Genomic DNA, 13,788 nt, shown 5'->3' with positions numbered 1-13,788 from the left:
GGTTTCCCTAGGTCTGGCCTATTTGTAAGTATATTGATCACATACTTATGAATACTTTGGTACTGTATTGGGTATAATGACTGCTTATTTTTAGACTGCTAAGCATGTTAAGAGCAATGGGATAAAATACAGTTGGCCTTTGGACTTAATAAAGGAATTTATCATTACATTAGTGTCTGTTGATTTCCCATATTAATATTAATAATTTCAGATATTATTAATTCCAACATCTGCTGATGTGTGGGCAACGTCAGTGGTGTAGAACTGGTAGCCTGAAGAACCAGTACTGAGGCCCTCAACCTTGGGTGTGGCAGCAGGTGAAGACTGGCACTAGTGGAAGACTCATGTCCTACATCATTCTGTAATACAGGCAGCTGCTTTGAAAGATGGGCTGGAAGTTTGAAGAAAAAAACTGTAAGTGAGATAAACTGGGAGAAGGAAATAATAGCGTGGACAGACAGAAACAAGTGGAGAAAATTAGAATTAGTAAGAAACATGGGGAAGCTTTGGAGAGAGAATTAAAATAGAAATAAAGGGGAACCAACAAAGCAAATGTAAAGGTGGGAAAGGGAGGGGGGAGAAAAATAAGAGTGGAAAGGACTGATGGGGAATACTGAGATGGGAGTCCCAGGAGATGGAGGGGGGCATGGAAGAACTACGGTGGAGGGGAAAAAAGATGGGGTGGAGGACCAGTGGTGTAGTGACGTATCCTGGGTCTCCAGAACCCGGGGGCAAAGCCTGCATTGGCACCGACCCCTGCCGGGCAGGAGGGGTCCCCGGCTCCCACCAGAGGGCACCGTCTCCCCAGCTTCCCGAAGTGTGTGTCTGTATTTGTGGGGGGGATGGTGACACGCTGCTTACCTCCATCTGCGCGGGACTTTCTGGCTGCCAAGGGATAAATGGGGTGGGGGGAAGCTCCTCCTGGTCAGCCACAACTCCTGCCCCTGGGGTCCATCCAGCTGCCCCTCAGAGCCTCCTGCACCCCCCATCCCCTGGGAGGGGAGAGAAATGGTTTCCTGGGAGAGTGGTAGCAGTAGAGATGGGAAAGGTCAAGAAAATAAAAAAGGAAGAAAAATAGATAAAGGGAAATTGGATAATGAAAACGAGAGAGGGAAAGAAAGAAAAAGCAAGAAATCACGTACACCTTTTAAATTGTTTTAATTTCATTTCTGACTAATCCCCTTTTCCTTAGGCCTTGTCTACACTAGCACTTAATGTTGGCAAAAACTTTTGTTGCTCAGAGGTGTGGAAAAAAATACCACCCTGAGCGACATACGTTTTGCTGGCATAAGCGCTCATGTGCACAGCACTATGTTGTCCTGCCAGAATAGCTGCCGTTGGCTCATTGAGCTGGTTTTATTATGTCGATGGGAGAGCTCTCTCCTGTCAGCATAACGTGGCTACATGAGCACGTATGCCGGCAAAATTCATGTCACACAGGGGTAAGTTTTTTCACACCCCTGAACAACTAAAGTTTGCCGACATAAGTGCTAGTGTAGAAAAGGCCTTACCCCACTTTGGGTCTTACCATTGCTCTCCTCTCCCCAGTTACCTTATATAGCAGGCCTTTTTAAAAAAAAAAAAACAAAAAAACTACCTCCATTTGGAGAACCAGTTGGGTGAGAAGAAAGTGCAATGTTACCATCAGGGCTTCTCTGGGGAACAGAGAACTGGGGAGGCAACAGGGAAGGGAGGTTATTTGTAAATCAGGTCTTGGTGTACACTGCAGACCTATCTCCGTATAAATTTGTCACTCAGGGATATGAAAAATCCACACTCCTGAGATGTAATACCACCGACATAACCCCCTGCATAGATGGCACTGTCAGTTTATCCCACTGACATAACTACTGCCTCTTGGGGAGGTGGATTAACTAAACTCACAGAAGAGCTCTCTACCCCCCTCTTGGGTTTAAAGCTCCTTCATTAAAGTGCTACAGCAATGCAGCTGACTGATGCAGTGTTTTAAGTGTAGACATGCCCTCAGGTTACCTATGGGAAGAGCAGAACAGCACTTTTATTTGGCAATGGTGTGTGTAAGCCAATGAAGGGCAGCGATATAGCATACAGAGCAGCTTCCCCTTGCAGGGGGCAGTTCCCGGTTATTTGAAATCAGCTTGAGACAGATGGGATGACTTCACCCCACACTTAAAGCTAAGCTAGGAGAGCATTGTGCTTTAGGGGCAATTCCTGTAATGGAAGGAAGGACAGAAAGAAGGAAGGCATGGTGGAGCCCATGACTGCCTAGCTCTGTGGCGGTTGGGAGGCGAGCTGGCCGTTGGAGTGGGGCAGTTGGGAGTGGGGGACAGGACAGGACAGGTTGGGGGAGTGGGCACGAGTCCGGTCACTGCGCTGCTGCGCCCATCAGCGGCTTCGGTGGTCGGTGGCACAGAGCCGGGTCTGTCTCTCCCCGCCCTTCCCTGGGGGAAAAGGGCGTTTGCAGGCGCGCGTGTTAGGGGGCGGCGGGACACTCGAGACTGGCCGGGACGCTGGGCCTGGCGCGGCCGGCCGTTGGAAGGGCTGTCCGGGCGCGGCCGTCGGCCCCAAGCGGTCGGGGAGGAGGGGGACGAGAGGTGCTTAGGCAGAGGGGGGAGCCCCCAGCCCCGCGGAGGGCCGGAGCTGGGTGTGGGTGAGTCGCGGGGTTGGTGGGGGCGGCTGCGGCCGCGAGGAGGACGCTCCTGTCCGCGCGTAGGACAGTTGCCGGAATGCCGGGCGGGCGCGCGCTTCCCTGCCCAATCCCGGCCCGGCCCGGCCCAGCCCAGCGCGCGCACGGGCGGCGCACACCCCCGGGCCCCCGTGCTGCCATTGGCCAGCTAGGGAGCGGTCCGGGGGTGTGTCCCGGGGTGGGGCGGCGCCCGCGTGGGGGGAGGGGGCCGGGACCCGGCTTCTAGCTCCGGCGCTGCCTAGCTAGGGAGGTAGCGGGCGGCGCTACTGGTGCGGCGGGTTAAAGGCGCAGCGCGCGCCCCTGAGTGCAGAGAGTGGCTGAGCGGCTCTGCGGTCCTGCATCATCATGTCTCTGCGCAGCAGCTTCGCCCGGCTCCTGCGGAAGCAGGCGGACTCCGCGCTGCAGCTCCAGAAACCTGCTCACTCCGTGGCGCTGATCGGGGCCCCGTTCTCCCGGGGGCAGGTGAGCATCGCGGGGGGAGCAGGCGCCCGCTGGCACTCCGAGGGAGTGTATCCCCCCATCCCACCCCCGGCAGGAGCTCTGGTGCCCTGCAGAGGGGCTCGGGGAGACTCGCCGCCGCGCATCCCCAAAGGATCGGGGGTCCCCGCCAGCCCCGAGAGACGCTCTGCGGGAGGGGGAGCTTGCCGGCCGGCAGCGATGACGGGTCCACTGGGCAGGGTGGGGGAAATCAATGTGTTCGGCTGGTTGCAGTAGCCGCATTGCCTTTTTGTCCCAGCGGGCTTCTCCAAGGTAACCCCGGCTGCGGGGACGGGGAGACGCCGTGTCCATTATCCCCAAGCTCCTGTGACACGGGAGGGACGCTGCCGCTCCCTCCTGAAGCACCAACAGGGGAGCGCGGACCCAGCAGCATACTGCTGGCCGGCCGGTCGGTCGGGAAGGAAAATAGCCTCGCAAACCCCCAGTCCCTCCCTCTCCCCCATCGCAGCTCCTCGGCATCGCCGCGGCTCAGTCTGTTTCTGTGTGCACCAAGCCCCGCCCCGCAGCGGATCCTCACGGAGCCCCTTTGTCTTACAGAAGAGAAGAGGGGTGGACCACGGTCCCGCTGCCATAAGGAACGCGGGGCTGACGGAAAGGCTCTCTGGCTTGGGTAAGGGCCACGTGCGGTAGCGGCTGGGTTGATGAGGGGCTCCTGCTGACATGACTGGGGGCCCTTAGAAGCTTGAGATTATGGGTACTGCATGCCCCTCCAATCCTCCATCCCCTTCTCTTGTTTTAGCGCCACTCATTTCGCTGAAACATGAGTCAGCCACACGCTCAGACCTCTCCACTAGAAGGGGCGGGACCTTCCTCCCTAGGAAATGTCTCTGCCTTGTCACCATGAAGATGAGTCACAAAACCGAGTATCTCTACTGGGCTAGCAGTATGTAGGATTGAATGGGCCATAGAGACTGAAACTAGCCTATATACTTTATATTAAAATTGTTTCTCTATGGCTAAGAACTAATTTGCACAAGTAAACATTATTTGTATGTATGCACATATTGGGCAGTTAAATGTATGATTAACAAATTTGCATGTGCACAAGGGAGGCTTTGATCTACAGAAATTTAGGTATGCCAGACTGAACATCCAGTTTTTTGCGTGTGTAAATTTGAGAGCACCATTCAGAAATGACTTCTGAGAAACTCAGGCAGAAAGGGCAAATCGCTTAACTCCTTTACTGTACTCCTGTAAGTGATTACTTAGTTCACTCTGTTCCATAATGGAATCCAGAATTCTCTGAAGAAAATGAACATTTGCTTTTGTTTAAGCCAGCCCTACCAATAAACAAGATCGCATTTTTATTCTGTTGAGACAGCAATGTTCCTATGTCCTCTCAATGCAAAACTAGACTTTAGATCTACGACTTGAGACAAAAACCTGAGGATCTTGTGTAGTCTCAATAATTCATGGTCCCTTCCCACCTGCTCCAGAATTAGAGAAAACAAGTACCCCTATTTTTTCCTTCAATGGTTGAATAAGAGGGAGAGGCAATTTGTAAGCCAAATACCAGACATGGATTCTTGCTTGTAGTCTCAATAACTAGGCTTAGCAGAATGTGATTTTTGGTTTTTTTAATAATTTTGATGGAAATCAATATTTATTGAATGATTTAAATTTTTCACATTTGTGGGAAATTATGGGGCGGGTCAGACAATTATTTAATGACTGTAGACACTGAGGTTCAAAAAGCTAAAGCTCTGTAACCATTAAAACAATTTGTCAACACCACATGCCAGAAATTACAGATTACAAAGTAAATATCTTGAAATCAAACTCCAAGTACTTTTCAAGCAGCACTTTCCTTATTTTGCCTATTTGTAAATTTCTATTACGATGGATTGAATTTTTTTTGGCAGTTTGTGTGTGTATGGTGAAATTATGCTATGTTGTAGCTGTGTGATCCCAGTATGTTAGACAAAGTGGGTGAGGTAATATCATTTATTGGATCAACTTCTGTGGGTGAGAGAGATCAGCTTTCAAGCTTACATAGTCCAGATCTAGTAAAGGTATTCATCAGAATGTCACAGCTAAATACAAGGTGGAACAGATTGTTTAGCATAAGTAGTTAACATGTTTCAAGGGACCATTCAAGGTGAAGTGGTCCATTAGCACCCCTCCAGTGGAGTGGGGGAAAGGATGGGGGAGGCAGTTGGGATGGGGAATTGTTGTAATAAACCATAAATCCAGTCTCTCTTCAATCCACAGTTTTTAGTGTCATTAGACACTAGATTGTGGCTCAAAAGATTGTCTCTCTCAGCAACAGAAGTTGCTTCAATAAAAGATAATACCTCACCTACCTTGTCTCTCTAGTATGAAATTGATGTTTTCCAATTAAAAATAATCCTTCTGAGACTGTCTTTAGCTTATAAAGCTGCCTGCTTTGCTTGGGACTTTGTGTGCAGGATGGACTGCAGGGTCAGACCTTAAAGGGTTAATTCATGATGCCTGCATGTAAATCCTATTAAAACTAATTGCATATAAATGCATGCACAAAGGGGAGATTAATTCCTTAATCACCCAGGAAGTTACGTCTTCTACTGCACAAGAGTCCTATTCAGGCACATATTGTTGTTCAGCAGATTTTAGTATACACAGTGTTTAACCTGTCCTACCCAGCAACTTATGATTCAGTAGCTAAAAGCTTCCAGCCTTTTAGTATCTGTAAATAAGTTGTCTGGTACCACCTCACTCCATGCTTCTCTTTTGCATCGTGCAGAGTCTAGATATAGGCCACAACAGCCTTTGGCCATATCAGCATGATAGAAAGATGCTTGATGGTTCTGGCATCTTGAAGTAAAAGTGGGTCTGGAGAGACTGGAGAGCCTTCAATTATCTAAAATCTCTGAAACTCTGACGTTACCAGATGTGAAAGAAGGCTATAATGCTGAAAAGGGATTAGGCAACTGTTTGTAGTTATTATAGATATCTGGCAAGTGACTGATAAAGAGTTTTGCAATCAGTTAGTCTAGAGTTAACTATGGGGTCTCCTTCAAATAGAATAGGTCTAATAATTCAGTTTTGTTGTGATTGTACAAAATCCAACCTGACTAGAAATGTTTCCATGACATTGACAACCAACAACTTCAGTAAAAACTTCTGCTGTGTGCAGGGTGTTGTTTTTTGTTTTGGTGTGTGTGTTGGGTTTTTTATTTAGGGGTTTTTTTTTTATTTAGGTGCCTAATTTTTATTGATTTTAGTAGGAGTTAGAAGCGTAAATAACTTTGGGATTTTGACCTCAGTGTTTACTAACTTAAAATATCAGTAAAGCAGGGAAGGGGTTTAATTTTTTATCTTTGTCCCTTCAAATAGTAAAAAATGTTCAAGATTTTTTCTCCTTTTGTTGCAAAAGTGCACTTTCCGCAGCACTGATATGAGCTGCTGTTTTTTCTATTTATGTCTGTTGTTGTCTTGGTGTTTTATTGCTGCTTAAATTTCTGCAGCCTTGTTGATAAATAGGGTCAGGTGGTGCATAGATTGCTATAGACTCTGCCAGGAGGGGCCCTCACTGACAAGCAATGACAGGCTCAGCTAGCATCCACAGGGGAGTTTTTTTATGTGGCAGGGACATCCCACTGCAGTGCGGAGTAGAAGGTTAGGGAGGAAGTCACTGAACAAGAGAGTACTGTATGTGAGGCTGTTGTCCAATGAGAAATAAGATGGAAATTTAACAAAGGATGTTCTATTTTTCCCCCTTAGCTTGGCAGGAGGGCTTAGCATATATGATATTGCTATAGTTCCCCTCTCTCCCTTCCCCCAGTGCTCTGAAGTGTCCCTGAAAGGAGCTATTTCCTTTGCCTTTTTATTTATTTGCGTCTTTCTAATGTTACATTAGATAATAAAGTGAATTTGCAAAGCTGTTGTGTGCACAACACTTTTGGTTGTGACTCTAATCTAACCTTCTAGACCTAAAATTCCACTAGCAAACTCCTGATTCCTAGCAAAGCGAATGAGAGTGAACAAAGACCCTGAAAACCTTTTCCAAGATCTTAGGACTCTCAAAGGAACTAAGTGATCTTCCTTCCCTACCCCCAGCCCTCAACTGTTTGTCTGTAGGTGGGCAGAGGGCGATAATATTGTGCGACTGAGTAGCTCCTGAAAGAGATGTACATGTCTTAGTTAAATGTTATTACAACATCAGAGAATATCAGCCCCACTTAATGCAGCTTTTGAAGCATTCATTTGCATTGTGTGTCCATAGTACATTCAGCATGACTTTCAAAGGAAGCTTTTATGTGTGGTGTTCATACTCAGAATGGGGCATGTGAATGTGCGCACAAATGCCTGAAGATTACAAGTGTCATGAGCATGACTTGTCCCAGCAGAATAAGGTGCAGTGGATGGTGGATTTCGTGGGTACAAGAGAGCCTAAATGAAAAGGCTTCTGTTTCCTTCTTCCCCTGCAGTAACATAAATTAACAGAGTGCAATGTTAGTTTAAAAACAAGTAGAAGACATTTTTTGGAGAGAGTATGGGGTGCAGAAAGTATGGCTCCTTTTTTCTTACTGGGGGAGAAAAGGAAGTGTGTGTGTTTTAAATCAGTATCTTTAAAGTGATTAGTTTTCCTTGACTTATATATTTTTTTTAAAAAGGGGGGGTCCCCCCACTGCCCTGGAGTGAGGTGGTAAAATGCATGAATTGTACCTCCTGATTCCTAGATCCTGCCTGCAAGCATCTTTATGTTGCTCTGCACCAGTGGTTTTCAATCCACAGGCTGCTTGTGGCCCAATCAGCACACAGCTGCAGCCCATGTGACATCCTTAGGGCTTATACGGGTAGTATATGTATATTGTGTGGATGCAGCCCACATAACACACACAGAGCTGCATATGCGTCCTACAGTGGTAAATAGGTTGAGAACCACTGGCTGCTGAAGGTGTGTCTACACTGCAGATGTGAGCATGCTTCCCAGGCTGGGTAGACAGACACACATTAGCCCCGCTTCAGCTAGCACACTAAAAAATAGGGGTGTGGATGTTGCGGCATGGGCTAGCCACCCAACATTCACACTACTATTTTTAGCTTCCCAGCTTGAGCACAGCTAGCGCATGTCTGCCTATCCGAGCTGGGAGGCATACTTACAGCTGAAATGTAGAGGAGGTGGTGTGTGTGAACTTCACATTGGGTTTTATTCCCCTCCCATCATCTTAGTTTTTCAGATGTGTTTGTGCCTGAATTAGGGCCTGGATTGTTATAAACTGTTTTTACCACAACTACTTGCTTTGGGGTGGTGAAGGGAAAGCCTTTCACTTTGCTGTCGGCATTGCCCCTTTTTCATCTCGCCCGCAGTAACTGATGCTTTTGGGAGGGAATTTGCTATCACTTCCCTTCTGCCCTAACTTCCCCTCCGATACTCTCCCTGAGATCATGAGGCGCACTCGCTCTGGACAGTGTCCTCCCTCTCCCTCCTGCCTAATTTTCTGTGCCTCCTTCCCATGAAGTCCTGACCTGCCCCTTTTTTTCTCTTCACCCTGAGGTCACTACAAGGGTTGCTGTTGTAGCTACTTGGTATTGCTGGCTGGGGTGCACACTGCTTCTCGATTGCTCACTTGTGCTCTTATTGAGACACAGAAGGAGGGATGGAGCCAAGAGGTAGAGAACTCCCCAATCTTATACAGTGTGGCTGAGATGAGTCTGAGCCACTACCTGCCTTTCCCTCTCCCAGCAGCAGCAAAGAATGGCCTCCAGCAAAAACTTAAATAGATTTCTTGGGGTCAGCTCAACAGCTAGAGATGCAGGCATGAGGCCTAATGCACCAGAATCCTGTGTCTCTAGGCAAAAGCCGGAAGTGAGGGGAGTTTAGTCCTTCCCTATGTTACTGTTAGCTACTAGGCTTGGCATAATTTGAAATATTTTTTTTTTATAACTTTGACAGATGTTTATTTTTAAGCATTTATAGAATTATTTATTTAAGTTTTCAGTTGCACAAAATTACGGGTTTTAAGAATTAATTTTATCTTTAAGATTTTCAAGTTGCTGAAAATTATTTAATGACTAGCACTGAGATTCAAAAAGTTAAAGCTTTATACCTGTTAAAACACAAATTGTTGACATCACATGTCCAACTATACAAATAAAGTATCCCTAAATCAACCGGTCCTACCTGTTTTTACTGTTTGTTCACTAGTCCATTTGTAACAAGCCTAATTCAAAAGTCACTGGATTTTGACTCTAATAAGCTCCCAAGCAGCATTTTTCTTACTTTGTCTATCTATAAATTTCACTTATTACTGATGAAAATTTCCATCCATCTGTGTATGTACAGTGAAATTGATCTTTTAATGACACAATTCTAAAAACTAATTGGCCAAGTTTGTGAGGTCTTATACTCAAATTGATGGCATTTCTCTGTATCTCAGCTCTGCTCATCCTCCCACTGGAAATTACAGTGTTTACAGTAGGGATGTAAAATAGAGTCTAAAGTCCATTTAAATGTTCTAAAAATTGAATGTTTAAAGGGTTAAACGCTGGCAGGGGAGCATGTTTGGCAGCTTTCACTCTTGGGGAGTGGAGCTGATTACCATTTAAATGGTTAACCTTTTACATCACTAGTTGAGAGCCTGAATTACTCCTCTTCTAAACAGAAAGAAAAGAAATAAGAATGGTGAAGGGGAGCACACAGGCCTTTCATGGTGGGGGTTGTAGGGCCCTAGCATGGGGGAGAAAGTGGATTGCAGATTCCCTGCAACAGAGTGGGATGAGAGAATGGCTTGTGGGGTGGAGGAGCAGAAGGAGACTCTGATGTGTACAATGAGTTTGGCCCACTGAAGCAGCATGGTATATAACACTCCAATGTAACTTTTACTGGTAATGCTGCCTGTCCAAATGGCAGTATTGGACTGGCCTACAGTGATATTTCTTGAGAGGTCCCAGGTCTTGGAGGCCTTTGACCTCTCCAACCAGTTGCAGATGAAGTACAGACCCTAAGCAAATTTAAATTCACAGATCCCCTTGGCAGTGGCATTTCCAGTCACCTTTCCTAACAGGGAGGACCAGACCTTAGAAGTGGTAGATAACCTCAGCTTGAGCTGCCACAGCCCTGATCACCGTGGTGTGCACCTCTTTTGTCCTTGCCATGAACATGCATAAGAATGGCCATACTGGGTCAGACCAGTGGTCCCTCTAGCCCAGTATCCTGTCTTCCGATAGTGGCCAATGCCAGGTGCTTCAGAGGGAATGAACAGAACAGGTAATCATCAAGTGATCCATCATTTTGCCCATTCCCAGCTTCTGGCAAACAGCAATCCCTGCCCATCTGGCTAATAGCCATTGATGAACCTATCCTCCATGAAGTTATCTAGTTCTTTTTGAACCCTGTTATAGTCTAGGCCTTCACAACATCCTCTGGCAAGGAGTTCCACAGATTGAATGTGTGTTGTGTGAAGAAGTATTACCTTTTTTCATTTTAAACCTGCAGCCCATTCATTTCATGTGGTGACCCCTTGTTCTTGTGTTGGGAGAAGGAGTAAATAATACTTCCTTATTTATTTTCTCCACATCAGTCATGATTTTATAGACCTCTGTTATATATCCCCTTATTAGTCTCTTTTCCAGTCTTATTAATCTCTCATATGGAAGCTTTTCCATACCCCTAATAGTTTTTGTTGCCCTTTTCTGCATCTTTATCCAATTCCAATATATCTTTTTTGTGATGGGGCGACCAGATCTTCATGCAGTATTCAAGATGTGGGCATACCATGGATTTATAAAGAGGCAATATATTTTCTGTTTTAGCTATCCCTTTCCTAATGATTCCCAACATCCCATTAGCTTTTTTGACTGCTGCTGCACGAGTGGATATTTTCAGAGAACTATCCACAATGACCCCAAAATGTCTTTCTTGAGTGGGAACTGATAGTATAGACCCCATCATTTTATATGTATGGTTGGGAACAATGTGCATTATTTTGGATTTATCAACGAATTCCATCAGCCATTTTGTTAGATCACTTTGTAACTCTTCCTAGTCTGCTTTGGACTAACTATCTTGAGTAGTTTTTTATCATCTGCAAAATTTGCCACCACACTGTGTAACTTTTTTTTCTGATCATTTCTGAATATGTTGAACAGCACTGGCCTCAGTACAAACCCCTGGGGGACACCACTACCGTACCAACCTCTCTCCATTCTGAAAACTGACCATTTATTCCTACTCTTTGTTTCCTATCTTTTAACCAGTTACTGAGCCATGAAGGCTCTTGTGTCCCTAATCTGCCACTGCCTAGTTCTTTTGTACTGACTAATACAAAGGTATACTATTTGGATCTCCCACAATCACAGGAGAGGGTTGTGATTTTTTTGTTTTCCTTTGTTTTAAACAACTCTTACTGAAGTTAAAGATGTGCCTGAGCTGCAGAGTCTGGTGGCCAGGTGTGGGTTTTTGGTTTGGATTGCTAGAGAGTAGGATTAGCTGTGGCAGTTGCATCTTGGATCCAAACTGCCAGTTTTGCTGACTGGATAAATAGGGGGATGTAATGACATGAAGGGCTAAAGGACTGGCTTATGGGACTCGAGAAAGACTTGCCAGAGTGGTTGGCTATGATGTTGGGTGCTTTACTCATGTGGGAGCAGAGTTTAATTTTTGTAAGAATTGAGAGCTCTACATGGCAGCTCATAAGCTCTGTAAGAATAGTGCTCTTCTCTGGCTGCACAGGAGCAGCATAGCAGGGAGGAGGCAGCTGCTTTCAGAGCTCCTTAACCTAAAAGAATGAAGCTCTACTCCTTCCTAATTTAGAAGTCTCCATGGCAGCTACCACCCAAAACCACTGCTTCCCCAAAACAGCAATTCAGCCTTTGTGCCCACCCCGCTTTAAGCTCTAAGAGGAAGTCCCTTGAGACAGGATGGTCTCCTCCTTGTTACCATAATGAATCATGGAGCTTCCTCTTGATGTCTGCTGAAGAGGCTGAAAAACTTTTAACTGCAAATGTTGTTACTGTTCATTATGTGCTAAGAGCCAGGCAATCAAATTTTAGAGTTAAGTAAATTGCTATAGGTGTCAGACTCAGAGGAGGTAGGGTTGCAGGGTTGGGCCCACTGTTCTCATCAGCACTCCATGTATTCAAGAGATGATTAGGCTATTGAATAGGTGTCTGGTTCCAAAAAGACTTTCTGGCCTGGAGTCCATTGAAACAGAACCCCACCCATTCCATTTAGACATCACCTGAATTCAGTTTGATCATATGGGATATGCAGATTCAAAATAGAATGTTTATATGTAAATCCATCATTCATCATGTGTCATAAATCTACTTATATCCCATCTCAGCTGTCTCCCCTCAAAGCTCAGCCCATGAAAACTCTTTCACATTTGCAGGGCCACTGGAAAAACCAGGTCCTGCTATTTATAAGGATTTCTTAAAAATCTGAGCTGCTTGTTTCATCTGTATATAATTTCCCCTGCTGTATCTGCACTAGCTTTTGTTTCTCATATTTCCCACCATTACTAATGTGCAGGGACTGATGGAACACTTGTGTAGACAAAATTCTAGGTGGCTGTTAGCATTTTAACCAGCATGTTATCTGTTATGTACTTGGTGGGTCTAGACCAGTGGTCACAAACCTTTGGGATCACAACACCCCCTTACATAGTCTGTGTCCCCCCCCAGGAGCTACAATTGGGAGTCGGGGCCGGGAGTAGGGCCAAAGCCATGGTTGGAAGTTGGGAGGTGGGGCCCAGGCTGGCCAGATGCAAGGCCTGGACATGGGACCACAGCCAGGAGCTGGGGCTGGGGCTGCAGCTGGGGGGCGGGGCAGGAGTGCAGATGAGGACAGAGCAGGGCTGGGTGATGCTTCCTCTCTGCCCCTGTAGGGGCTGGCCCAAGCCAGGCCCCACCATGCCTCCCTGAAGGTTCCTCCGCATCCCCCTAGGGGAGCACGTCCTACAGTTTGGGGACCTCTGGTCTAGACTATAGGGTGACCGATGGCAACCAGTATTTTCATTCTCTTGTGTCCTCACCCATTGCTAGCACTAGGGAAGGTGTGCTCAAATTAGCAATGATGGGAAATGTTTTCAGAAAAACCCATTGTGGACAAAGGGCCCCAGTGTAAGCTGATGCACTGTGATCATTTCACCAGCCCTACAAAGCGAAATAATGTGAGTACTCTTCTCCGCCATGCTGTTTATCTAAGAGCTGTTCACACTAGAGAGCATTGCCATTTAAACTATACCAGCATAATTAAAGTGGGGGGGGAAAAAACCGAGCGTAGGTAGTATTATAAAGGTGCTTATATCAGAATACCTTATTTTGCTCCCCGAACTGGAATAAGCTATACTGGTGTAAACACCTTTCATATCCACACTATAGCTTATATTGGTATAACTGCATCAGTTAAAATAAATAAATCACACCTCAACAGACATGGTTAAACTGGTATTACTTTCAAGCTAGACCAGCCCGAAGTGATATTAACTTCAAAGGCTAGTTACAATCATGCAGATGGCAACAATCAAAGCACAAACACTCAACTGGAGTCTGGGCCCTCATTAAATAAATCAGCTGTCTGCTCCATAGACCCCATTATTACAGGAGAGGTTCTTTACTTGTTCTTTGAAGTGGGGCATTCCTGTCACATGTCCTTTTTTGGGAGACTGAGAATTGTCTCTCTCTGCTTCATGATCCTT

General features: G+C 46.0%; 1 protein-coding gene across 2 annotated transcripts in view; it reads left to right on the top strand.

The window, feature by feature from the left end:
- The first annotated feature begins 1,959 nt into the window (after positions 1–1,959).
- ARG2 (arginase 2) overlaps positions 1,960–13,788 on the top strand; it is a 29,295-nt gene continuing 17,466 nt past the window's right edge. Inside the window, exons 1-3 of one of the 2 annotated variants that reach the window (XM_067557767.1) lie at positions 1,960–2,030; positions 3,025–3,127; positions 3,701–3,773. In XM_067557767.1, coding sequence (XP_067413868.1) covers positions 1,978–2,030; positions 3,025–3,127; positions 3,701–3,773 — 229 coding nt within the window. In that variant the 5' untranslated portion in view covers positions 1,960–1,977. Of the gene's footprint in view, positions 2,031–2,873; positions 3,128–3,700; positions 3,774–13,788 lie in introns of those variants that run through there. The other variant, XM_067557768.1, reaches the window with a different exon arrangement.

This window comes from Emydura macquarii, unplaced genomic scaffold (assembly GCF_026122565.2).
Source record: "Emydura macquarii macquarii isolate MOO-44397 ecotype Brisbane River unplaced genomic scaffold, CSIRO-AGI_Emac_v2 contig_1876, whole genome shotgun sequence".
NCBI lineage: Eukaryota > Metazoa > Chordata > Testudines > Chelidae > Emydura > Emydura macquarii.
Note: the sequence above shows the minus strand (reverse complement) of the source record. Positions and strands in the feature narration are given on the sequence as shown.